The sequence below is a fragment of the Oncorhynchus gorbuscha genome, linkage group LG08 (assembly GCF_021184085.1).
Source record: "Oncorhynchus gorbuscha isolate QuinsamMale2020 ecotype Even-year linkage group LG08, OgorEven_v1.0, whole genome shotgun sequence".
In the NCBI taxonomy this organism is placed as follows: Eukaryota; Metazoa; Chordata; class Actinopteri; order Salmoniformes; family Salmonidae; genus Oncorhynchus; species Oncorhynchus gorbuscha.
This window is the reverse complement of record NC_060180.1, coordinates 40,962,598-40,986,907: the sequence shown is the minus strand read 5'-3', so window position 1 is coordinate 40,986,907 and position 24,310 is coordinate 40,962,598. Positions and strand designations below refer to the sequence as shown.

The 24,310-nt window shown below is 43.2% G+C and overlaps 1 protein-coding gene across 2 annotated transcripts; it reads left to right on the top strand.

Moving 5' to 3' along the window:
* Nucleotides 1–1,953: 1,953 nt before the first annotated feature.
* Nucleotides 1,954–17,986, top strand: LOC124041664 (protein FAM102B-like). 2 transcript variants are annotated; one of them, XM_046359502.1, is made up of 11 exons: nt 1,957–2,339; nt 6,232–6,352; nt 6,625–6,654; nt 9,467–9,583; nt 10,172–10,218; nt 12,516–12,628; nt 12,799–12,894; nt 13,091–13,334; nt 13,780–13,916; nt 17,017–17,080; nt 17,307–17,986. In XM_046359502.1, exons 1-11 carry the CDS (start codon nt 2,194–2,196, stop codon nt 17,347–17,349), a joined length of 1,158 nt encoding a protein of 385 aa, XP_046215458.1. In that variant the 5' UTR covers nt 1,957–2,193; the 3' UTR covers nt 17,350–17,986. The 2 variants fall into 2 exon arrangements, with proteins under 2 accessions (XP_046215459.1, XP_046215458.1); XM_046359503.1 differs by lacking the exons at nt 13,780–13,916; nt 17,017–17,080; nt 17,307–17,986 and adding an exon at nt 13,454–13,770 and having other exon boundaries at nt 1,954–2,339.
* The last annotated feature ends 6,324 nt before the right edge of the window (nt 17,987–24,310 follow it).

Below are 24,310 nucleotides of genomic sequence, written 5' to 3'. Positions count from 1 at the left end.
AGCAGAAGGAGTACACCTCTATCCACAGCAGAAGGAGTACACCTCTATCCACAGCAGGAGTACACCTCTATCCACAGCAGAAGGAGTACACCTCTATCCACAGCAGAAGGAGTACACCTCTATCCACAGCAGAAGGAGTACACCTCTATCCACAGCAGAAGAAGTACACCTCTATCCACAGCAGAACGAGTACACCCCTATCCACAGCAGAAGGAGTACACCCCTATCCACAGCAGAAGGAGTACACCTCTATCCACAGCAGAAGGAGTACACCTCTATCCACAGCAGAAGGAGTACACCTCTATCCACAGCAGAAGGAGTACACCTCTATCCACAGCAGAAGGAGTACACCTCTATCCACAGCAGAAGGAGTACACCTCTATCCACAGCAGAAGGAGTACACCTCTATCCACAGCAGAAGGAGTACACCTCTATCCACAGCAGAAGGAGTACACCTCTATCCACAGCAGAAGGAGTACACCTCTATCCACAGCAGAAGGAGTACACCTCTATCCACAGCAGAAGGAGTACACCTCTATCCACAGCAGAAGGAGTACACCCCTATCCACAGCAGAAGGAGTACACCCCTATCCACAGCAGAAGGAGTACACCTCTATACACAGCAGAAGGAGTACACCCCTATCCACAGCAGAAGGAGTACACCTCTATCCACAGCAGAAGGAGTACACCTCTATCCACAGCAGAAGGAGTACACCTCTATCCACAGCAGAAGGAGTACACCTCTATCCACAGCAGAAGGAGTACACCTCTATCCACAGCAGAAGGAGTACACCTCTATCCACAGCAGAAGGAGTACACCTCTATCCACAGCAGAAGGAGTACACCTCTATCCACAGCAGAAGGAGTACACCCCTATCCACAGCAGAAGGAGTACACCCCTATCCACAGCAGAAGGAGTACACCCCTATCCACAGCAGAAGGAGTACACCCCTATCCACAGCAGAAGGAGTACACCCCTATCCACAGCAGAAGGAGTACACCCCTATCCACATCGACGGGACAGCAGTGGAGAAGGTGGAAAGTTTAAGTTCCTCAGCATACGCATCATGGACAAACTGAAATGGTCAACCCACACAGACAGTGTGTTGAAGAAGGAGCAACTTCAGGAGGCTGAAGAAATTTGGCTTGTCACGTCAAACCCTCACAAACCTTTACAGATTCACAATTGAGAGCATCCTGGCAGGCTGCTTAACCGCCTGGTACGGCAACTGCACCACCCACAAACGCAAGGGTCTCCAGAGGGTGGTGCGGTCTGTACAACACATCACCGGGTGTAAACTACCTGCCCTCCAGGACACCTACAGCATCCGATGTCTCAGGAAGGCAAAAAATATCATCAAGGACAACAACCACCCGAGCATCTGCCTGTACACCCAACAACCATACAAAAGGCGAGATCAGTACAGGTGCATCAAAGCTGGGACCAAGAGACTGAAAAACAGCTTCTATCAGACTGTTAAACAGCCATCACTAACACAGAGAGGCTGCTGCCTACATACAAACTTGACATCATTTTAATAAATTGATCACAACTCACTTTAATAATGTTTTACATATCTTGCATTACTCCTCTCATATGTGTATACTGTATTTTATACCATCTATTGCATCTTACCTATGCCACTCTGTCATTGCTCATCCATATATTTATATGTATATATTCCTATTTCATTCCTTTACTTAGATTTGTGTGTATTAGGTAGCTGTTGTGGAATTGTTAGATTACATGTTAGATATTGCTGCACTGTCGGGAACTAAAAGCAGAAGCATTTCGCTACACTCGCAATAACATCTGCTAACCATGTGTATGTGACCAATAAAATGAGATTTGATGTCCTATGGTCATTTATTTGTCCGTATCCGGTTCTAGAAGTGCAACAGAGTAGACGGGCTTTCTACCCTAACTCCACCCCTCGTTACTTGCATTCTTTGAACATGCACCAGAACGCCTCCTCTCAAATGGTCGCTTGTCGCTTTAGTGTTAACACTCACTGCGCGGTGTCGCTCTGCCACTCAACCCTAGATATAGGTAAGGGGGCGAGAAGTATTTGAACTCAACGTCAAACGCTAAATGAACTCAGACAGCCAGTGACAAGTGGGAGAAGTGACAGTCAAGAAGCGCGACTTTTGGCTAGATACTATTATAATTAGGCACCAAGCTACTTTAGCATAATGTCGTTCATTATGATGAAGAAAAAGAAATTCAAATTTAAGGTAGATTTCGAGTTGGACGAACTATCTTCTGTTCCCTTTGTTAACGGGGTCCTGTTCTGCAAAGTACGACTGCTAGACCGTGGCTTTACAGAAGAGTCCTCTCGGTAAGAACGTCTTTCCTATTTTTAAGCAGCGTACAGAGGTGAGAGCGATAACTGCTGGCAGTTAGTGGCATTGTTAGCCAGATACAGCTAGCAGCTATAGTTAGCTAACGAACTTCACCCTCTAGCTAGCTAGCTTAGTCACGAAGACAGTGCGGTGCATGTGAATAATGTGCTGTGTGTAAGTTAATAGCTAACAATGTCTCTTCGTGTATTAACGTTATTCAATATGTAGCCTGGTATTTCTACCTGTGTGTTATTTTGATGTAGTTTCCATGGTAACTCGTCTGCCTTCTAGTTCTGACTGAGTGATTGACACAACAAAACACCCTCAGTCACGAGGCCCAATGTCAAACATGCCTTGCTTCTTCTGTCATATCTGACATTTTATGTAGCCTACCTTAAAACGTCTGGCAACTTAAGGTCAGTATTAACGTTCGCTAGATTCCATTTCCCACTCTGAAATGCCATGGAAAAGTAATGGATTTGCTTATCATTTTGTTAAAACCGATATTCCAATATCGCCTAGTTTAGACTGGCTAGGGTCTTATTGATCAGACTAGTTGCAAAAACTTGGAAATCCCCAATCCAACCCTGTTTTCATGGTACATTTGGAGATTTTACATTTTGGAGATTTTACGCATAGTGAACTCTATAAGAAACACACATTCAACACTGCTGGAAAATTTATATTTTTCTTACAAGTAACATGTTTCAAGAACCCCATCATATGAGACTTTTTAAAGGGTGTCCCATACATTTCCTAAAACCTCATTATCCCACTCAACATCAGTTGATGCAACAAGAACTACTTGCTCTCCAAGGATCCAGAGCCATTGAGATGGCTAGACATATTGTCTAAAAACTAGTTTCGAATCAGTTAAAGATTGGATCAGTCAAGTCACGTTTAACAGCGTCTAACTCATTTCTCTCATGTTATCCATTTCTCTCATGTTACCCATTCACCATTCCTTCCTGTTTAGACTCTGGAACATCCCCTCCTCAGAATTCAGGATAGGACTTTGTCCGTAGCATTTGAACACACAGACTTGTTTTCCCTAGAGAGAACCGATCTAACAGCTCCAACGGATCCTTGTGGTATTTTAAGAGATTCACATGTCAAGCCACTCAACCGCACTGAGTAGGACTGCACTTAAATGAGTCAGTCACTGGAAAGTAGTGGACAACTGGAGCACGTGCTAGCTCTTAATGTTCGACTCTGTTGGCATTCCCAGAGGAACTGCCTGCATTTGTCCAATTGTGTAAATGTACCATACTGTACGTAGCCATGACTCAAGCCATTGTCTTGTTATTTTTAACCCGTGAAGAGGTTTTGATTGAGTATCTTGTTCGAGAAACATGTTTTTTCTGCTCTATTAATATTATACGTTTCCTTAGGCTCATTGGAACACGCACACCGACAGGCCATCAGCCTCCTCAGTCACTGAATGTGTGATTGAGTTGAAAGAATGGAGAAGGCAGCACTGAGTGATGTGATTATTTAAGCCTTTTTACTAGAATACCTGTCTGCTTTGGTCGACAGCCGATGTCTGTTCGACCACTCCTTGAACTCTCTGTTCTATGAGGGAAGTCTAACCGTTACCCAGTTGAGAATTTTGTGTGTGTGTGTGTGTGTGTGGTGTGTGTGTGTGTGTGTGAATTCTGAAAGTATTTAGACCCCTGCCCTTCTTCCACATTTTGTTACGTTAGTCTTATTCTAAAATGGATTAAAAAATAATATTCTTACCCCATGATGACCAAGTGAAAACAGGTTTTTAGAAGTTCAAACAGAAGTACCTTATTTACATAAGTATTCAGACCCTTTGCTATGAGACTCGAAATAAATTGATCTCTGCTGTATCCTGTTTCCATTGATCATCCTTGAGATGTTTCATCAACTTTATTGGAGTCCACCTGTGGTAAATTCAATTGATTGCATATAATTAGGAAAGCCACACACCTGTCTATATAAGGTCCCACAGTTGACAGTGCATGTAAGAGCAAATACCAAGCCATGAGGTCGAAGGAATTGTCCATAGAGCTCCAAGACAGGACCATGTCGAGGCACAGATCTGGGGAAGGGTACCAAAACCTTTCATTGAACATTGAAGGTCCCCAAGAACTAAGTGGCCTCCATCGTTCTTAAATGGAAGTTTGGAACCCCCAAAACTCTTCCTAGAGCTGGTTGCCCGGCTAAACTGAGCAATCGGGGGAGAAGGTCTTTGGTCAGGGAAGTGACCAAGTACCTGATGGTCACTCTGACAGAGCTCCAGAGTTCCTCTGTGGAGATGAGAATTCACAGTCCCATCATTACTTTAAGACATGAAAGTAAGTCAATCCAGAAAATGTTAAGTTTCTTACACCCGGTGATGTGCTCTCATGAGGACCGCCACAGGAAAGGGAGACCCAGAGTTTCCTCTGTTGCAGAGGATAAGTTCATTAGAGTTAACTGCACCTCAAATTGCAGTCCAAATAAATGCTTCAGACTTCGAGTAACAGACACACCTCAACATCAACTGTACAGAGGAAAATGCATGAATCAGGCCTTCGTGGTTGAATTGCTACTAAGAAACCACTACTAAAGGACACCAATAAGAAGAAAATCCTTGCTTTGGCAAGTTCTTTGGCAAGAACTACAAGCAAAGGACATTAGACCGGTGGAAATCTGTCCTTTGGTCTCATGAGTCCAAATGTGAAATTTTAGGTTCCATCCGCTGTGTCTTTGTGAGATGCAGAGTAGGTGAACAGATGATCTACGCATGTGTGGTTCCCACCGTGATGCATGGAGGAGGAGGTGTGGGGGTGCTTTGCTGGTGACACTGTCTGTGATTTATTTAGAATTCAAGGCTCACTTAACCAGCATTGCTACCACAGCATTCTGCAGCGATACACCATCCCATCTGATTTGCACTTAGTGGGACTATCAATGTTTTTCAACAGACAATGACCCAAAACAAACCTCCAGGCTGTGTAAGGGCTATTTTACCAAGAAGGGGAGTGATGGAGTGCTGCATCGGATGACCTGGCATCCACAATCACCTGACCTCAACCCAATTGAGATGGTTTGGGATGAGTTGGAATGCAGAGTGAAGGAAAAGCAGCCGACAAGTGCTCAGCATTATGTGGGAACTCCTTCAAGACTGTTGGAAAAGCATTCCAGGTGAAGCTGGTTGAGAGAATACCAAGAGTGTGCAAAGCTGTAATCAATGGAAAGAGTGGCTACTTTGAAGACTCTAAAATATATTTAGATTGGTTTAGCACTTTTTTTGGTTACTACATGATTCAATATATGTTATTTAATATATTTGTCTTCCCTATTATTCTACAATGTCGAAAATAGTAAAAATCAAGAAAAACCTTTGAATGAGTAGGTGTCCAAACTTTTGAATGGTACATATATATGCCATTCAGCAGACGCTTTTATCCAAAGCGAAATAGTCATGCGTGAATACAACTACGTTTTTTTCCACCTGCATTAATGCTGAAGCACCTTACATATCACTTGCTCTAAAGAGCCAATGCATAGTGTTCTTCATTCCCGGAGCCTACTTCTGTCACTGTGAGGGGCCAGAAGCGCAGAACACTGCCGTCACATTTCATAATCTATAATTCACTTAGCCTAGCCTACATCTATTTATGTGAGACTACTCCATAGGAAGGGAAAGAGCATGGGGAAGTTTGTTGTTTTTACTTCAAGGCTTTTATGTTCCATGTCTCATCTCTCGCACACAGGATCTTCTCATTGTCTGTGTTCTTTGTTGACAGCCTAGATTTATCTTAGCCATTAATCAGATCAAGGGATGAATGTGTACTGTACCTAAACATTCCAATCAACTGTCACACAGTTCTGTTTTTTTGTTGTTGATTGTACTGCTACTAACTTTGTCTTCTCCAGGGAGCAGGTCCAGGCTAACTGTGTGCGCTGGAGGAAGAGGTTCTCTTTCCTGTGTAAGATGAGTGCCAACGCTGGGACAGGAGTACTTGACCCCTGTGTGTGTCGGGTGTCTGTGCGCAAGGTACAGGACTCACTACAACAATGCTGCCAAAGTTATGTGAATGCTATGTCAAGTTCAGTTGATGACAAGAATAGGTATACTACTGGTAGGTATACTAATAGGTCTAACTGCTAAAATATGTCTACCACTTGGTCAACTACAGGCTGTGAAGATGTCAATCATTCTTAAGACTATTGCTACAAAATCTGTGTTTTGAGATCGAATGTGGAGATGTACTTGTTGCACACAAGGATTGTTTGTTTGATGGATAACACATTTTTTTGTCATTTTAGGAAATGAAGGGTGGAAAGACCTTTGCCAAGGTAATCTTTTTGCTTTTGAATTCAGTCAATGACCATCTTGGCATGCTGACATTTTAAAGTAGATTCATAACAGAGCATTCTTATCATAATGCAAATTATAGTTAGTCATTCACCGCCTGAAAGTAACTTGTCCATTGTTAGTAAAGGTGAGGTTAAAGAGGATAGTTATCCTGTTACTGCGAACTTCCGTCTTTGGTTACTGATTGCTGTTTAACACTTATCTGTCCTTAAGCAGTCATTAATCCTTATATGGCAATAACTAAAGAATGACGTCACTACCGCATGACTCATTCTTAAAAGGGAAGTATATTGAAAGTAGGGCTGTTGCGGTGACTGTATTACTGCCACACCGGCGATCACTTGTCAGTAACACAAGAAAATTACATAACGATAGTGAGGCTATTACAGGGGGTACCGGTACCGAGTCAATGTGCAGGGGTACAGGTTAGTTGAGGTCATTTGTGAAGTAATTATGCATACTATAGATAACAAACCGGGAGTAGTAGCAGCAGTTTTTTTAAAAAGAGAGGGGGGTGTCAATGTAAACAGTCTAGGTAGCCATGTGATTAATTGTTCAGCAGTCTTATGGCTTGGGGGTAGGAGCTGTTAAGGAGCCCCTTGGTCCAAGACTTGGCTCTGATGCTGCTGGTGGTCATTAGTAGCCTACCAAACTTGCTAACTGCCTGGTACTCAGCACTCTATTGTCCCTCTAATCACTCTGACATCAATGCAAATGTGATCGGAAAATCTAATCAAACACTTCATGATAGTCGATGTTGTGCAACATTTCAATAGGCTATGCAATTGCATTAGAAAACAGAGTGATGGCCTCTACTAAATAGAGGAGGATCCCATCAGCTTTCTATAGACTAGGCCTAATATATTTATTTCTCAACATTCCTAATATTAAGCACATTGCTTTTCTTAACAACAGTATCATAGCCTACCTGACTGGCATGAAAATGAACCACGGGAAAAGAGTCCACTATTCGCTATTTAAGTGCATAGATGACATGCATTTTTTTTTACACTGCCCTTGTTTCGAGACGGGTACATGATAATGGTCCGTTCTAAATCAAAACAAATTTCACACATATATTATTTACTACAAGATTAAATCAAGAATAGTCTGAGTGACAATATTAGCCTATCAAGTGTGAATTATATATCATAACTTGTAAATGATACCCAGCATAAGAAATTGCCATTACATGCATAATCGCATTTGCGGTCATTTTTGATAATGGTGTTTTCCCGCTAATAGAACATTCGCACTCTTTTAAGAAGGAGACACTGACCACTACTAACTACAGCTGGGTTAGACAGACCTCTACAACAGCATGGCTAGTGCCATGTGCGCATTGCTGCGCTTATAATATGAATAAATAGCATAATAATTTATCAACATTTTAAGCTAGTGTTCTGATCTGTTGCATCAGCCACATTGTTTAAAAAAGTTGTTTTTAATGCTAGTGGTTGTATTAATTTGGGATTTATTGCATCCCACAACTGTCCCCAGACTGTTTGGAATATTTATTTCTCTCACAGAATAGGTCAACTTTTGTACTATGGGGATAGTAGATTGACATAAGCTAGGACTTTTGCTATTCGTTAGGCCTACTCAACTTGTTGGCTGACAAAGTAATTGTGGACAGTTTTTCCAATATCTTCAATATGCACCTCGGAATTGGATAAGGAGGTGCGCAGTTACCTTCCCGATGTGTCTGTCTTCACTTGTAGCCTGTGAGAAAGACCCGATCAAACTTATTTGACCATGCTGGTCATTTATGAACATTTGAACATCTTGGTCATGTTCTGTTATAATCTCTACCCGGCACAGCCAGAAGAGGACTGGCCACCCCACATAGCCCGGTTCCTCTCTAGGTTTCTTCCTAGGTTTTGGCCTTTCTAGGGAGTTTTTCCTAGCCACCGTGCTTTTACACCTGCATTGTTTGCTGTTTGGGGTTTTAGGCTGGGTTTCTGTACAGCACTTTGAGATATCAGCTGATGTACGAAGGGCTATATAAATAAATTTGATTTGATCACGTGATGGAGATGTGAGTGAGAGGGTATTCGGAGCGCGCAGTGCTCGGGGTGAAGAGCACAACACAGCACTCCGGGCCAAGGGCACAACGGCCACTAGCCGCAAAAGCATGGATTTTTTTTAATTTTTAGGTTGTGTTATGGCCACAAAAGGGATGCCACCGTGAAATTTGAGGCATTATCAAGTGCTTGACAAATTGTGAATGAGAGACTAATGAAGTGTGTACAGCCTGCACAAAGAAACAAAGCAGAGCTCATGCCTTTCAAGCAATTTTTTTCAAATCATCATTCGTCACGTCATGCAGCCTTACAATGTATTAAAAATCAAAACATAGAGCCTAACGTTTGTAGAACAACTAAAGTTGCTCCTATATGCTTCATTTAGAGTTATTAATGATCTATTTCTTTGTTAACCGCTCAACACAGAATAGCCACATGTGCGCACTCCCTCAAATCGTTTGGGGAAAATGTTTATTTTATTCAGATTTGTTCAATTGTATTCTTTAAACTATAAAATGACCAAAGGTCTACATCAGTAGGCTATGCGTGGAAGCCAGGAGGTGCTAAATATGTTAACGGTCAATTACCAGGAGTTATTTGCTTGAAAATCACCGGCTGCCGAATGTAATGGTTAAAGACCACTACAATAGCTCCTTACAGATGTGATTGTTAGAAACAGAGTGCTCTGTATTAGAACTCTATGGAACTGAGGCTCTGTTGAAAAGCAGTTACCATAAACCTGAATAGATTTGTTCTCTCTATTCTGCAGCTGGGTTTTGCTGACCTGAACCTGTCAGAGTTTGCTGGCTCTGGCAGAACGACGCGCCGATGCCTACTAGAGGGTTACGACACCAAGAACTCCAGACAGGACAACTCTATACTCAAGGTACACTTCGGTACAGTTAGACAGGCCTCCAAAACATCTACTGTATAGGACGTGTGTATGACACTGGAGTCTGTCCTCCTCTGCCCTAGTCCACTTGGCTCTGTCCTATCACTCTAGAATGAGGAGGGATCACTGCTCTTAAAGGACTGGATAGATGAAAGAAATACACGGATTAGCCTACACAACGTCAGCTATCCAGTCTCACTAATGAGTGTTCATGAGGGAGAGGAGACCAGGAAGGGAACCATGTGAGAGTATTGGGTCATAGCCAACATACCCAAGTATTGGCACACATTGGGAGTAAGCACATGGTTAGCTATCACCCTCCACGGCCCCCTAGTCACCATTCAGGATTAGGTATTCTAATGATGCAACTGCTCTAACATGTACGTGAAGACGGGCACCTCTGAGCCTGTGATATTGGAGAAGTACCTGTGTCATGAATGTATATTGTACATGCTTCGGGTAGAATTTGTACTTCGACACAGGTCTAGGATCACTTCATCCTATTTCGTAGGGCCTGTGGATGTGCATGAGCCGTGCTGCCATTTTTTTTGGCTGACATTGTTTTTGTCACCTCTGTCACAGGTTGTCATTAGTACACTGCTCATGTCTGGGGACCCCTGCTTTAAAACGTAAGTGCACCTTTCATTACCGTCTTTGTTCCATCCTTCTGGTGCGTTGCACTTCACTGATTTTGGATCAGTGGTACAACTGCAGGATTAGCTTATCGGAAATGAATGCAGTTTTGGCCCATTATTCAGTGAAGGAAACATTGATGTGACAGACAGAAGTCTGCATCTGGCCAGACCACAGACACACAGAGCAAACCACCAACCTACATATGCATTCAGCATCCTGTCTCTGAGTACACCCAGAGACTGCTGCTATCTCTGGCTTTATGAAACAGAGTCACAGAAACACAGGGGGTTAATTACCGTCCCGTGTTTGTGAAAGTTCAAGCGTTGGCACAGTTTCCTCAGCACCACATGAACAATTTGAAGTCAAGTTATACTTGTGGACTCAAATCAAACCAACCTCTCCTGTTGAAAATGAATAGCAAGAGTTCTATTGTTTTTTGAAATGATAAGAGAACTTCCTCACAGATTCTGTCTGTTAGAAAGGACTGATTTGAGCATGACGTGCCCACACACTCCTGGCAGCGCCTTTCCTTTGGACACCCTCGTAAACAAACACACACACACTGCATCACACTCTACTGCACCACCCCAGTGCTCTCTCTCGGAACACGTCGCTCTGTTGTCTGAATCCCACAGGAAACCGAATGGAATATAACGTTTATATTTCACCATGGAGGAGGGGGTGAAAATGGACTTAGAATCAGTCCTCACTAATGCAGTGAGTGTGGGAGGGTTGCCTTGGCCAATGCCTCTGATGACACAGTGGAGAGATTCTGGGAGAAAGCTTTCATGCAATCATGAAGTGCTGGTGTGCCTCAGTGTTCCTCGGTGTCCCCCACAGAGTGTGTCTGTCTTTTACTGAGCTTTCCTCCTACAGAATGTGACTCACACACAATGTGTGTGTTGGGAGTGTTGTAAGAGCTCTGTAGAAGGGGAAACTTACAAATTTGCCAATAACAGCTAGTTTTAAAGTATTTTGTCTGTAATGTACACCAGTAAGACTAGCTGTCGCCATTGGCGTCGACTAATGGGGGATCCAAATAAATAAATAAAGAATATTTACATTACATTTACATTTAAGTCATTTAGCAGACGCTCTTATCCAGAGAGACTTACTTATTGGTCTATTATTAACCAATTTACCACCCGGTGCCCCTGCACATTGACTCTGTACCGCCTGTATATAGCCTCACTATTGTTATTTCACTGCTGTGTTATTTTTCTACTTGACACGTATTTTTCTTAAAACGGCATTGTTGGTTAGGGGCGTGTAAGAATTTCACAGTGAGGTCTACACCTGTTGTATTCAGCGTTTCACAGTGAGGTCTACACCTGTTGTATTCAGCGTTTCACAGTGAGGTCTACACCTGTTGTATTCAGCGTTTCACAGTGAGGTCTACACCTGTTGTATTCAGCGTTTCACAGTGAGGTCTACACCTGTTGTATTCAAGCGTTTCACAGTGAGGTCTACACCTGTTGTATTCAGCGTTTCACAGTGAGGTCTACACCTGTTGTATTCAGCACGTGACAAATAAGATTTGATGTGGTGGCAAGCTGAAACTTCCGCCCGTGCAAACAGGCTGAATTAGAAGGTCCTGTGTAGATAGTTGCTGGTTGAAAATACAATCAGGAAATAACACTGATACATTTTTTTTCTCACACTTTTACAGTTTTAGTTTCTATCAGCAAGAACAGAATTCTGACTGCATTGGTCCTTTGACTAACTTTGTCTCCTCCCAGTGTCTCTCTTTAAATGTCTCTCCCACTCTCTTCTTCTCCCTCACTTTCACGGTCTCTGTCTCTTGTATATCATTTGGTATATCTCTGGTATGTAATGTGAGTCCACCCGCTCTCCAATCTTGAGTTAGACCCGTTCATCTAAGAAATAAAAGAAGTGAGACCTGGTGGTTTCCTGTGTTGTGAAAGTGGGGTTATTAAAGATGAACGTGAAGCTCCGCTAAACTGATATATGGCTCATAAAATCCTCTTGCTAACAGATCAGCACTTCTGATAGGATATGATTCACATGTTCCAGTTCCACAGAAGAACTTTGCATTAAAAAAAATTGGCTTTAAATGGATATGCCAATTATGGCTTTAGATGTTACATTAACATGTATTCAATTCAGCCACTGACTTTGAAATAACCATTTGGAAAACCAAATTAAAGACTCAAACCAATCAACAACCATGCATGGTAGGGAGTAGTAGGTTTGGAACAGATGGTGTTGTTTGTAAAGCAGCTGATCGAGTCAGTGAAAGCAGTTGATGTGACTGACAATGTCCCTGCAGGCCACCGTCCACGGCCATGAAACTGGGCCTTCAGCAGGCTGAGGCAGAGTGTCTCCACGAAGACAGGAAGGGAGGGGACACACACACACAAACACCCTGCCTCGCCGTCCCAGGTACACACACACACACACCCAAACACACACATACCTCCCGCCGGCTCTGTACACATAACACTTTGATTTACAAGGAATGCAGGATTAAACCCTGTTAATCAGTAATCATTAGTGCTAATGTTGTGTATTGACATTGCCAAAATATTGTACTGCTGTTCTCTCCTGCTCAGAGCCCCCAGGGAAGTGTGCATCTGTTCCTGATGAACTGGGAGCATGTGGCCATTCTAGAACGTCCAGCTACGCCAGCCAACAGTCCAAAGTCTCAGGTATCTAGTAGCTACACGCCTCGTCTGAACCAAATGCGGATGAGAAAAGGCTATGACTTGTGTCATGAACTAAATAAGATATGAACAGTAGGAATGAATGTCTGAACTTTGACAGCAAGCTATAGCTTATGGTTCTTGTTGTGAAATCTGTGTCTCTGTTGTGTGGAGGGTAATATTACCTACTCGTTCCCCATAGGCTACAGCACAGGTCACTCGCGCTCTTCCAGCCTATCAGAGCTCACGCACAAGAGGAACCCCTCAGCAGGCTCCGCCTCGACGGGCATTGCAAGCATTCTTGAACCCAGAGAGGACCGGGGGACTGAGAGGGGGGAGAAGGAGGCCCACTCTACACCCCCGGTCTCTGTCACCTGTGCCTATTTCCCCGTGCCTGAATATCACCCCACCCCCGCAAAGAGCTCTGCCTCCGAGAGACTGAGCAGGTAATATTCACATACTTTGTTGAAAGATCAGAGATGAGTATCGCAATGTAATCAACAGGAGTCTTTCTTTCCATCTCATCCACCAGTGCTTTTTTCCCTTACGTGTGTGTGTGCCCTAGGCATCTGATGAAGCAGAACTCAGTGGAGTCTCAGCTGAAGAGAGTGGATGTTTTTTTGTCTTACGTGTGTGTGTGCCTTAGGCATCTGATGAAGCAGAACTCAGTGGAGTCTCAGCTGAAGAGAGTGGATGTTTTTTTTGTCTTACGTGTGTGTGTGCCTTAGGCATCTGATGAAGCAGAACTCAGTGGAGTCTCAGCTGAAGAGAGTGGATGTTTTTTTGTCTTACGTGTGTGTGTGCCTTAGGCATCTGATGAAGCAGAACTCAGTGGAGTCTCAGCTGAAGAGAGTGGATGTTTTTTTTGTCTTACGTGTGTGTGTGCCTTAGGCATCTGATGAAGCAGAACTCAGTGGAGTCTCAGCTGAAGAGAGTGGATGCTACCCGGGTGGATGCGGACGACGTTGTGGATAAGATCCTCCAGAGCCAGGACTTCAGCCACGGTCTACTGGACTCCAGCACTGAGGGTACGCTCACAAGCCCTGGCTTTAATTCAGAGGGATAGGGTTAGTTCAGTGGTGAATTGGCAGTCTTTACCAAGGATCACCTTCAGTGCTTGGTTGTCTCCACCAAGTCTGTCCCCAAACAGTTTGATTAGCTGGTTTTAAGCATTAAACTTTCAAATAGCTCTTTGTTGACTGTTGCTGGGTGCTATCGTCCACCATCAGCACCGGCCTGTACCCTACCTGCCCTAAGCTCTCTCCAGGCCCCTTACACTAAGTCTGAATTTGTTCTGCTTGGTGACCTAAACTGGGACATGCTTAAACCACCTGACCAAGTCCTAAACAATGGGACTCCCTAAATCTTTCCCAGACTATTACCAACACCACAAGGTATGACTCCAAACACCCAGAAATGGCTACTCTTCTTGATGTTATCCTCACAAATAATCCTGATAGGTATCAGTCTGGTGGTTTCCGTAATGACCTGCTTTACAGCCTGTGTTCTTAATGGCTGCTTGGTGAAATGACATGTCCCGATTTGTCATAGACGCTTGCTAAAAAACTTTAATGAGCAAGCATTCCTTCATGAACTGGCCTCTGTAAATTGGTATAGAATCAGCTTAATTCCCTCTGTCGAAGACACTTGAACCTTCTTTTTTGATATTTTCAATGTTATTGTTAACAAACACACCTCCATAAAGAAAATTAGAATTATAAACCGGTTCAGCCCCTTGGTTCGACCGTAATCTTGCAGAGTTACTCCACCTCAAGAATTCCATTTGGCGAAAGGCACGGCACACAGCAAATGAGAAATAAGTGTGCTCAAAGTTTGGAAGGCCAAAGTTAGTTACTTTAAGGAGCAGTTCTCTCTCTGTGGGTCTAACCCCAAGAAGTTCTGGAAAACGGTTAAAGACCTGGAGAGTAAACCCTCCTCCTCACAGCATCCCATGTCCCTTAATGTTGATGATGTGGTTGTTACTGACAATCTTTAATCACCACTTCATTAAGTCAGGATTCCTATTTGACTCAGCCATGCCTCCTTGACAGTCCAACATTTCCTCATCTCCCACCCCTTCGAATGCGATTAGCCCTGATGCTTCTCCCTCTTTTTCCCCTGCCCCGCTACAAAGTTTCTCCCTGCAGGCAGTCACTGAGTCTGAGGTGCTAAAGGAGCTCCTTAAACTTGACCCCAAAAAACATCTGGTTCAGATTGTTTAGACTCTTCTTTAAGGTTGCTGCCCCTATCATCGCCAAACCTGTCTCCAACCTTTTTAACCTGTCTCTGCTCTCTGGGGAGGTGCCCATTGCTTGGAAGGCAGCCACTGTTCGTTCTTTATTTAAATTTCTTTTTGCCCTGTTTATCAAAAGTGTTGGAAAAACTTGTCAATAATCAACTGACTGGCTTTCTTGATGTCCATTATTCTCTTTGGAATACAATCTGGTTTCCGCTCAGGTTATGGATGTCTCACTGCAACCTTAAAGGTCCTCAATGATGTCACCATTGCCCTTGATTCCAAGCAATATTGACCTGCTACTTGGTCTAAGCTTTTGATACGGTAGACCACTCCATTCTTGTGGGCCAGCTAAGGCATATTGGTGTCTCTGAGGGGTCTTTGACCTGGTTTGCTAACCACCTCTCAAAGAGTGCAGTGTACAAAGTCTGAACATCTGCTGTCTTAGCCACTGCCTGTCACCCCAAGGCTCGAACCTAGGCCCCACACTCTTCTCAATTTACATCAACAACATAGCTCAGGCAGTAGGATGCGCTCTCATCCATTTATATGCAGATGATAGTCTTATACTCAGCTGGCCCCTCCCAGCATTTTGTGTTAAATGCGCTACAACAAAGCCTTCTTTAGCGTCCAACAAGCTTTCTCTGCCCCTTAACCTTATTCTGAACATCTCCAAAACAAAGGTCATGTGGTTTGGTAAGAAGAATGCCCCTCTCCCCACCGGTATGATTACTACCTCTGAGGGTTTAGAGAGCTTAAGGTAGTCACCTCATACAAGTACTTGGGAGTATGGCTAGACTGTATACTGTCCTTCTCTCAGCACCAGTCTCAACGTCGACAGTGACGAGGCCAGCATCCCGGAGTCGCCTCTTCACTGTTGATGTTGAGACTGGTGTTTTAAAGGGTACTATTTAATGAAGTTGCCAGTTGAGGCATTTCTCAAACTAGACACTCTAATGTACTTGTCCTCTTGCTCAGTTGTGCACTGGGGCCTCCCACTCCTTATATTCTGGTTAGAGCCAGTTTGCTCTGCTCTGTGAAGGGAGTAGTACACAGCGTTGTATGAGATCTTTCTCAGAACAAGAATAGACTAATGAGTTTCAGAAGAAAGGTCTTTGTTTCTGGCCATTTTGAGCCTGTAATCGAACCCACAAATGCTGATGCTCCAGATACTCAACTAGTCTGAAGAAGGCCAGTTGTATTGCTTCTTTAATCAGATCAACAGTTTTCAGCTGTGCTAACATAATTGCAAAAGGGTTTTATAATGATCAATTAGCCTTTTAAAATGATTAACTTGGATTAGCTAACACAACATGCAAATGGAACACAGGAGTGATGGTTGTTGATAATGGGCCTCTGTATGCCTATGTAGATATTCCATAAACATCAGCCTTTTCCAGCTACAATAGTCATTTACAACATTAACAATGTCTCCACTGTATTTCTGATCAATTTGATGTTGTAGTGAATCTGTTATTCAATGCGTTTGTATGGGCAGTAAAGGCCAAATCAGATTTTCCGTAAAATAATTGTCATTTTTTTCGATACATCAAGGGGTCTTAAAATTTGAAATCAAATCGCAAAATGATTATTGGTATGACCTTCTTAAAACAATTCATTATAGTTTAGTAGAAACCTCCTCCCCTGGTTTAGACATGGATTAGACTAATGGGTTAACAGATTACTATATTTGCCATTTTCAAGTAACACATTTCTAGTTCTTTGCTGCTAAAGCAAAGTCCCACTATGCCATGCCTCTTTCTCATTGTGAATAACACTCTTGTCAATAACCACTTATTTTTAGATGGCTCATTGTTGGTTCCTAAGCAATTTTCGCAGCGCTGCGACCTTGCGTTGATTGACAGTAACTTACTTGTTTTTGCGTGTTACAGAAGAGGGGCTCAAGCTGTTTGTTGGTCCTGGTGGAAGCACGGCGCTGGGCAGCCAACACACCAGGTTGGTGACATTACCTAATGCATCAGAAATAGAATGACACAACAGGCACTGTCACTGATATTTCACCTTTTTTTTAACTGCACGAGGGCCAATCGATAGTTAAAGAATATTTGATTGATAGACTGTTTGTTGGTTGTGAAGAGTTGTTCAGTAATGCCCTTTCACTTGTTTGTGTGAGTTTTGGCTGGTGAGGTAACATGTGTTTATGTCTGGTGTTCTCTTTCAGGGTTGGGGCTGGGCCCTACGAGCAGGTGGTGATCAAACGCTAGCCCCCAGGGGGAGCGGACGTGAGACTGCTTCCCCTAGTGTTAAGGGAAGAAGGTGACCTGAGGTTCATGTCAGCTTGTTTTTGAGAAGAAAGAGGAGGATATACAGTGCATTCGGCAAGTGTTCAGACCCTTTCCTTTTCGCACATGTTATGGCCTTATTCTAATGTTTTCCTCATCAATCTACAAACAATACCCCATAATGACAAAGTGAAAACAGGTTTTTAAAAAACAGAAATACCTTACCTACTGAATCCCGAGTGGTCCAGTGGTCTAAGGCGCTGTGCCACTAGAGATTCTGGGTTCGAGTCCAGGCTCTGTCGCAGCCGACTGTGGCTGGCTTCCGGTTTAAGTGGGCATTGTGTCAAGAAGCAGTGCGGCTTGTTTGGATTGTGTTTCGGAGGGCGCACAGTTCTCGAACTTCGCCTCTCCCGAGTCCGTACGGGAGTTGCAGCGATGAGACATGACTGTAACTAATTGGATACCAAGAAATTGGGGAGAATAATAGTAATGCCCTTTGCTATGAGACTCGAACATAAGCTCAGGTCCATCCTGTCTCCATTGATCATCCTTGAGATATTTATAGAACTTGGTTGGTCCACCTGTGGTAAATTCAATTGGACATGATTTGGAAAGGCACACACCTGTCTATATAAGGTCCCACAGTTGACTGTGCATGTCAGATCAAAGAACCAAGCCATGAGGTCGAAAGGATTGTCTGTAAAGCTCAGACAGGATTGTGTTGAGGCACAGATCTGGGGAAGGGAACCAGAAGATGTCTGCAGCATTGAAGGTCCCCAAGAACACAGTGGCCTCCATCATTCTTCAATGGAAGAAGTTTGGAACCGCCAAGACTCTTCCTAGAGCTGTCCTCCCGGCCAACTGAGCAATTGGGGAGAAGGGCCAGACTCCCCCTTTGTGGTGAAGTGGCCAGACGGAAGAATGCTTCTCAGTAAAAGGCACATGACAGCTCGCTTGGAGTTGGCCAAAATGCACCTAAAGGACTCTCAGACAATGAGAAACAAGATTCTCTGGTCTGTTGAAATTAAGATTAAACTCTTTGGCCTTAATGCCAAGCATCCCGTCTCAAGGAAACCTGGCACCATCCCTACGGTGAAGCATGGTGGTGGTGGCAGCATGCTGTGGGGATGTTTTTTAGTGGCAGGGACTGGGAGACTAGTCAGGATCGAGGGAAAGATAAACGGAGAAAAGTACAGAGATCCTTCATGAAAACCTGCTCCAGAGCGCTCAGGACCTCAGACTGGGGTGAAGGTTCACCTTCCAACAGGACAACAACCCTAAGCACACAGCCAAGACAATGTCCTTGAGTGGCCCAGCCAGAGCCCGGACTTGAACCCAATCGAACATCTCTGGAGAGTCCTGAAAATAGCTGTACAGCGACTCTCCCAATCCAACCTGATATCGCTTGAGAAGAATGGGAGAAACTCCACACATACAGGTGTGCCAAGTTTGTAGTGTCATACCCAAGAAGATATGAGGCTGTAATCACTGCGAAAGGTCCTTCAACAAAGGGTCTGAATACTATATAATATATAATGTTCTCTCTACCCAGAGGGGGTAGTGTTTCAATCCTGCAGGCCTTATGTAACATTTTTAGATAGGTAGGAGAATACTGTGCTCTTACAACAAAAAGGGCTTGTGATTTTTTTAAATGGAAGTCAAATGGTTCTAGGTTATTACTCTGGGAGGTATGTTGTAATTTACAGTTGTATGTTGCTGCTTGACATGTTCACTGTGTAAAATGTGCAGGGGGTGTAGTGGAGGACGGAAGTAAACAAAGTTGACCCAGCAATTTTTTTGGGGGTGCAACAGTTTATCTACCCTTTGTGGAAAAATGCATTGAAAGTATAGGGAGGGATCAGTTTATCAACTAATTAAAAAATTAACAAATGTGTCGTGTTCCACACGTGCGCACACAGGTGTTTTAACTGACAAAATGTGATCATTTCCCACAATGACCTTAAAACTGACTAAAGAACTATACACACACAGGTTGTGTGATGTCATCGACCTACAGGTGCCTGATTCTGTTGTGTGAACAAAGAGGAACTGACAGTATGTTTAGCTATACATGAAGACTCGAGCCGGGAATTAAGATTCTATAAGCAGCGGAATTACATATGGTGCCAGATGGTGAGAGAGAGGGAGGAGGAGTGTTCACATCAGATGGAGTTGACGATGTCCTTGTAACTGGATTAGTTACTAGACAGACCTGTAGGTTGGTGTTTAGGTGTTGAATCCTCAGCAAAACGGTTATATAGGAGCTTCACTATGATCCCAGTATTGCCAACAGTTCACGTGCTTTGATTTAACAAATTGTATTTGGAAAGGCCTCCTTGTGCAGACATCAAATCAGATGTTTATTTTTTCAGAAAGCTTATTTTGATTATGTAGTAGTAAGTAGGAGGGAAAACTGATTTAGGGACAGTGAACCTTTTGTTGATATTTTGCTCGTGGAAAGTGGGGCCCGGTTAGGTTCATTCAAGGAAAAATGGAGTCAGTCAAGTACAGTGATCAAACCAGGATGCTCGAGTTCTGACAAGCATCTGCAAGGCCAAATGTGACCTTTTTGTTTAGTGCCTTGTTGAAATATTGTTTGGAGTTTATGTCCATGATGCAGTAAGTGTTGCCTCATTCAACCTCACATTCAATTAGCAGACCAGTTGTTGTATTTGTGTATGTTGATACTGTCTGCATTTTATCGGTATTAATACAGATTAGAGAAGAGAGAAAAAATGTATTCAGATTTTCATAATGTTACATTTTTAATGACTTTTTCTTATTTGTCAATTTTACCACAAACTTTTTTATAGCATGTCTTTATGATGTTGGTGTACTACTTTGTTAGTTGCTTTTCTGGTTATTTCTGTAGATTGATGTTGCAAGTGCTGGTTCCACATTGTTTAATTTTCTAAATGTTGGAAGATGGATATTTCAATACTGTATCCCAATTCACAAACACATGCTGTTGTACTGTAAAGTACTCTGTAAAAGAATAACAAATCATTTCCTTGCACGTATCCAGTGTATGTGACAATAAAACATCTTAATCAAACAATTACATATATTTAGTAAACAATGTTTTTTTTGCTCAATCGTATTTTTTTGTCTTTCCTCTGCTAAACTGTTGCCTACTCTTCCTTCCCAGCTATAAAAAATATATAATTAAAGTTTATTGATTGCGTACACAGATTTGCAGATGTTCTAGTAGGTGAAGTGCTTAAGTTACTAGCTCTGACAGGGCAGCAGAATGCTTGTTACTAGCTCCGACAGAGCAGCAGAATGCTTATGTTACTAGCTCCGACAGAGCAGCAGAAGGCTTATGTTACTAGCTCCGACAGAGCAGCAGAAGGCTTATGTTACTAGCTCCGACAGAGCAGCAGAAGGCTTATGTTACTAGCTCCGACAGAGCAGCAGAAGGCTTATGTTACTAGCTCCGACAGAGCAGCAGAAGGCTTATGTTACTAGCTCCGACAGAGCAGCAGAAGGCTTATGTTACTAGCTCCGACAGAGCAGTAGAATGCTTATGTTACTAGCTCCGACAGTGCAGTAGAATGCTTATGTTACTAGCTCCGACAGAGCAGCAGAATGCTTATGTTACTAGCTTCGGCAGTGTGGCAGAATGCTTGTGTTGCTTGCTCCGACAGTGTGGTAGAATGCTTGTGTTGCTTGCTCCGACAGTGTGGTAGAATGCTTGTGTTGCTTGCTCCGACAGTGTGGCAGAATGTTTGTGTTGCTTGCTCCGACAGTGCAGTAGAATGTTTGTGTTGCTTGCTCCGACAGTGCAGTAGAATGCTTGTTACTAGCTCCGACAGTGCAGTAGAATGTCTAGCGAATACAATACTAATACACAAATAATAAAATAAAAAAAAGAACAATCCAAAGTACATATATTACATTGAGAATACAGAATATAAATGTGGTATTTATGGACATAATTTTGCAAAGAAAATTAGGTTTCACAGTAGTAGGTAGATTAGGAGGAGCTATGTTGAGAATACAGTTTATAAATGCACAGAGTAAACAGTCCTGGAGGGCAGGCAGCATGCCCACTGTGATGCGTTGGGCTGACCGCAGAGCCATTCTGTTGAGGGCATTCCCGACAGAATGCACTCAATGGTGCATCAGGAGTTTGTGAGGGTCTTAGGGGCCTTGCTGAATTTCTTCAGCCACCTGAGGATAGAAGAGGTGCTGTTGCGCCTTCTTCACCACACTGTCGGTTGGGGTGGGACCATTTCAGGTCCTCACTGATGTGCAAGCCAAGAAACATAAAGCTTTTGACCCCCTGCTGTGTCCCCATCGATGTGGATGGTGGCGGGCTCCCTCTTCTGAGTCCTGTAGTCCATGATCAGTTCCTCTGTTTTTACATTGAGAGAGAGGTTATTTTCCTGGCACCACTGCCAGGGCTCTAACCTCCTCCCTGTAGGTTGTTGTCCTTGTTGGTAATCAGGCATACCACTGTCGTGACATCAGCAAACTTGATGATTGAGTTTGAGGTGTGCGTAGCCACACAGTCCTGGGTGAACAGGGAGTACAGGAGTGGGCTGAGAACACACCCCTGTGGGGCTCCCGTGTTGAGGATCAGTGTGGCTGACGTGTTGTTGCCTACCCTCATCACCTGGGGTCGGCCCATCAGGAATTATAGTTGCACAGGGAGGAGTTCAGACCCAGGGCCCCTTGATGGATGCTTCAAAATGGAGTCTCATTTTGAAGCAGTGGATCTATTCAGGCTCAAAAAGCGGTTATATTACTCCTATCATTAGTACTCAACGCAGGGTCGTGTGGGGGTTGAGATAGCCTTCAGGGCTACTTGTCACGCCAGTCTGGCAGCCCTGGCTCTGCAGGGCAGATGGCTTGCTGCCATGGATCTTTACACTATCACTGGCAAGGAGGGAACGTTCCCGGAATAATCCTATTTAATTTACAGAGCTGCTGCACTGGATTGGTATTGGGATGCTGAACCCAATTTTTGCTTCATAAAAAGGCCTATATATTACAGCGAGGGGAGGAATGAACACATGTTGTGAAGAACTGCCTTTGACTTGCGCTTTTGAATATATGAGAGAAGGGATTTGTATATTCTTTATTGTCAGAGTATACTGCAGTGATTGGGGGGGAATAGTTGGAGCAGGGCTACCTCCTGTGTCATAAGGGCTCAGACTTCATTGCAATAATGTACAGTATGCACTGTCAGTCACCCTGGATTAGAGCGTCTGCTAAATGACTCAAATGGAAATAATGGCAAGAGCAGTAGGCATAAATAAATCAAAGCTTGACCGCTTACTGGTGTACACACACATAGGACTGATCATATGCAAATGTTTAAAGACACAATAGGCTTCCCTAACACACTTAATAATGGATGGGAGAAAATGTGTTATTACATGTATTATGATCACTTAGAATACATTTTTCAAAACAACATGATCGTGCAGCTCATCGGTGTAAACATTGAGTCAAAGATTTTGAATTCCTCCCTGCAGCAGTTAGTGTATATGTAGAGCCTACTCTGGTACCCATTTAGGAGACTCACTCATTGGACGAGAGAAACACACTTTTCACGCCACTTCAATACGGAAGTTACTTTTTCGTAGCTGGTTAAGAGAGTGGGAAAAAGGTTAGGGAAAATGGTCACCAATCTGCTACAAATATCACTTTGTATCGAAGTGGCTTGAAAAGAGTGTCCCCATTTGACGAACAGCGGCCTCCACTTCGGTGGTTTAAATGCCAACAGATTGCACAGTGCACAAATTAGCAACATGCCCAAAGGTAAAATGAGATTTGCAAAACCATGGTAGTAGAAATTGTAGACTCCTTGGCCTTCATGTGTGGGGCTCAAGTTTTAAGGGAGAGTGCAATTGGCATGCTGACTGCAGGAATGTCCAACAGAGCTGTTGCCAGATACTTGAATGTTCATTTCTCTACCATAAGCCACCTCCAATGTCATTTTAGAGAATTAGGTAGTATGTCAAATTGGTCTCACAACCACAGTCCACGTGTAACCACGCCAGCCCAGGACATCCACATCTGGCTTCTTCACCTGCAGGATCATCCAAAGGAGTGCTGAGTATTTCTGTCCGTAATAAAGCCCTTTTGTGTGGAAAAACCAATTCTGGCCCACCCATGGTTGTGCCCCTGCCCAATCATGTGAAATCCATAGATTAGGGCCTAATGAATTTATTTAAATTTACGGATTTCCTTATATGAACTGTAACTCAGTAATATTTTTGTTCATATACATGATTTAGATGTTTTACCAGACGTGATGTGTATACAAGAAACATGGTTTAAACCTCAGTTCGATTATATTATACCTGGGTTTATATCTGAGAAGTGATAGAGTGCTCGGGTGGTGGGTGTGCTACATTTACCAAAGAAGGTGTAGCACATAGTGGTTTCAAAGAACATGATTGTGGGACGGTGGAGATGTGTAGAGAAGGGGGTGTTATCACGTTGTTTAATTACTGTTATCCTTGTAAACCCAATTCTGTGTGTGAATTAGACATAGGTGTGAAATACAGTTCAGGTGATAAGGAGCTATTACATTTACATTTAGATTTCAATGCGCGTATCAGCTTGTGAGGTAGCACTGCCACGGATGCCAATGGTTTAATGGTTGAAGAGTTTATGGAGCGGAGGTGACTAGTTTGTATAAATGATAGTCGGGGGACATGGGTAAATATGACTAGAGGTACATCGTCATCTTTAGATCGTACATTGACGTCCTTCTCCATTTTCTGGTATTTGTGAGTGGGATGTGAAGATAGAATCCACAATTGGCATGAATCATTTCCCAGTTATGTGCAGCATAGACTTTGACGAATGTTTTCAGAAAAGGGAACCGGTTTCCCTGATCGTGATAATGCTTTTAAAACTTTCAAGAATAATTTTACATTTGATAGCATGATGGTCTTTCAGAGAAAGATAGCGTTGGCTTGGAAAG

Bases quoted from the DNA above. Each gene is read 5' to 3' on its own strand.
- LOC124041664 (XM_046359502.1), top strand. From the start codon at position 2,194: ATGTCGTTCATTATGATGAAGAAAAAGAAATTCAAATTTAAGGTAGAT. The intron at 10,219-12,515 runs GTAAGTGCACCT...ATGTCCCTGCAG, and splicing joins GGGGACCCCTGCTTTAAAAC to GCCACCGTCCACGGCCATGA. The intron at 17,081-17,306 runs GTTGGTGACATT...GTTCTCTTTCAG, and splicing joins CTGGGCAGCCAACACACCAG to GGTTGGGGCTGGGCCCTACG.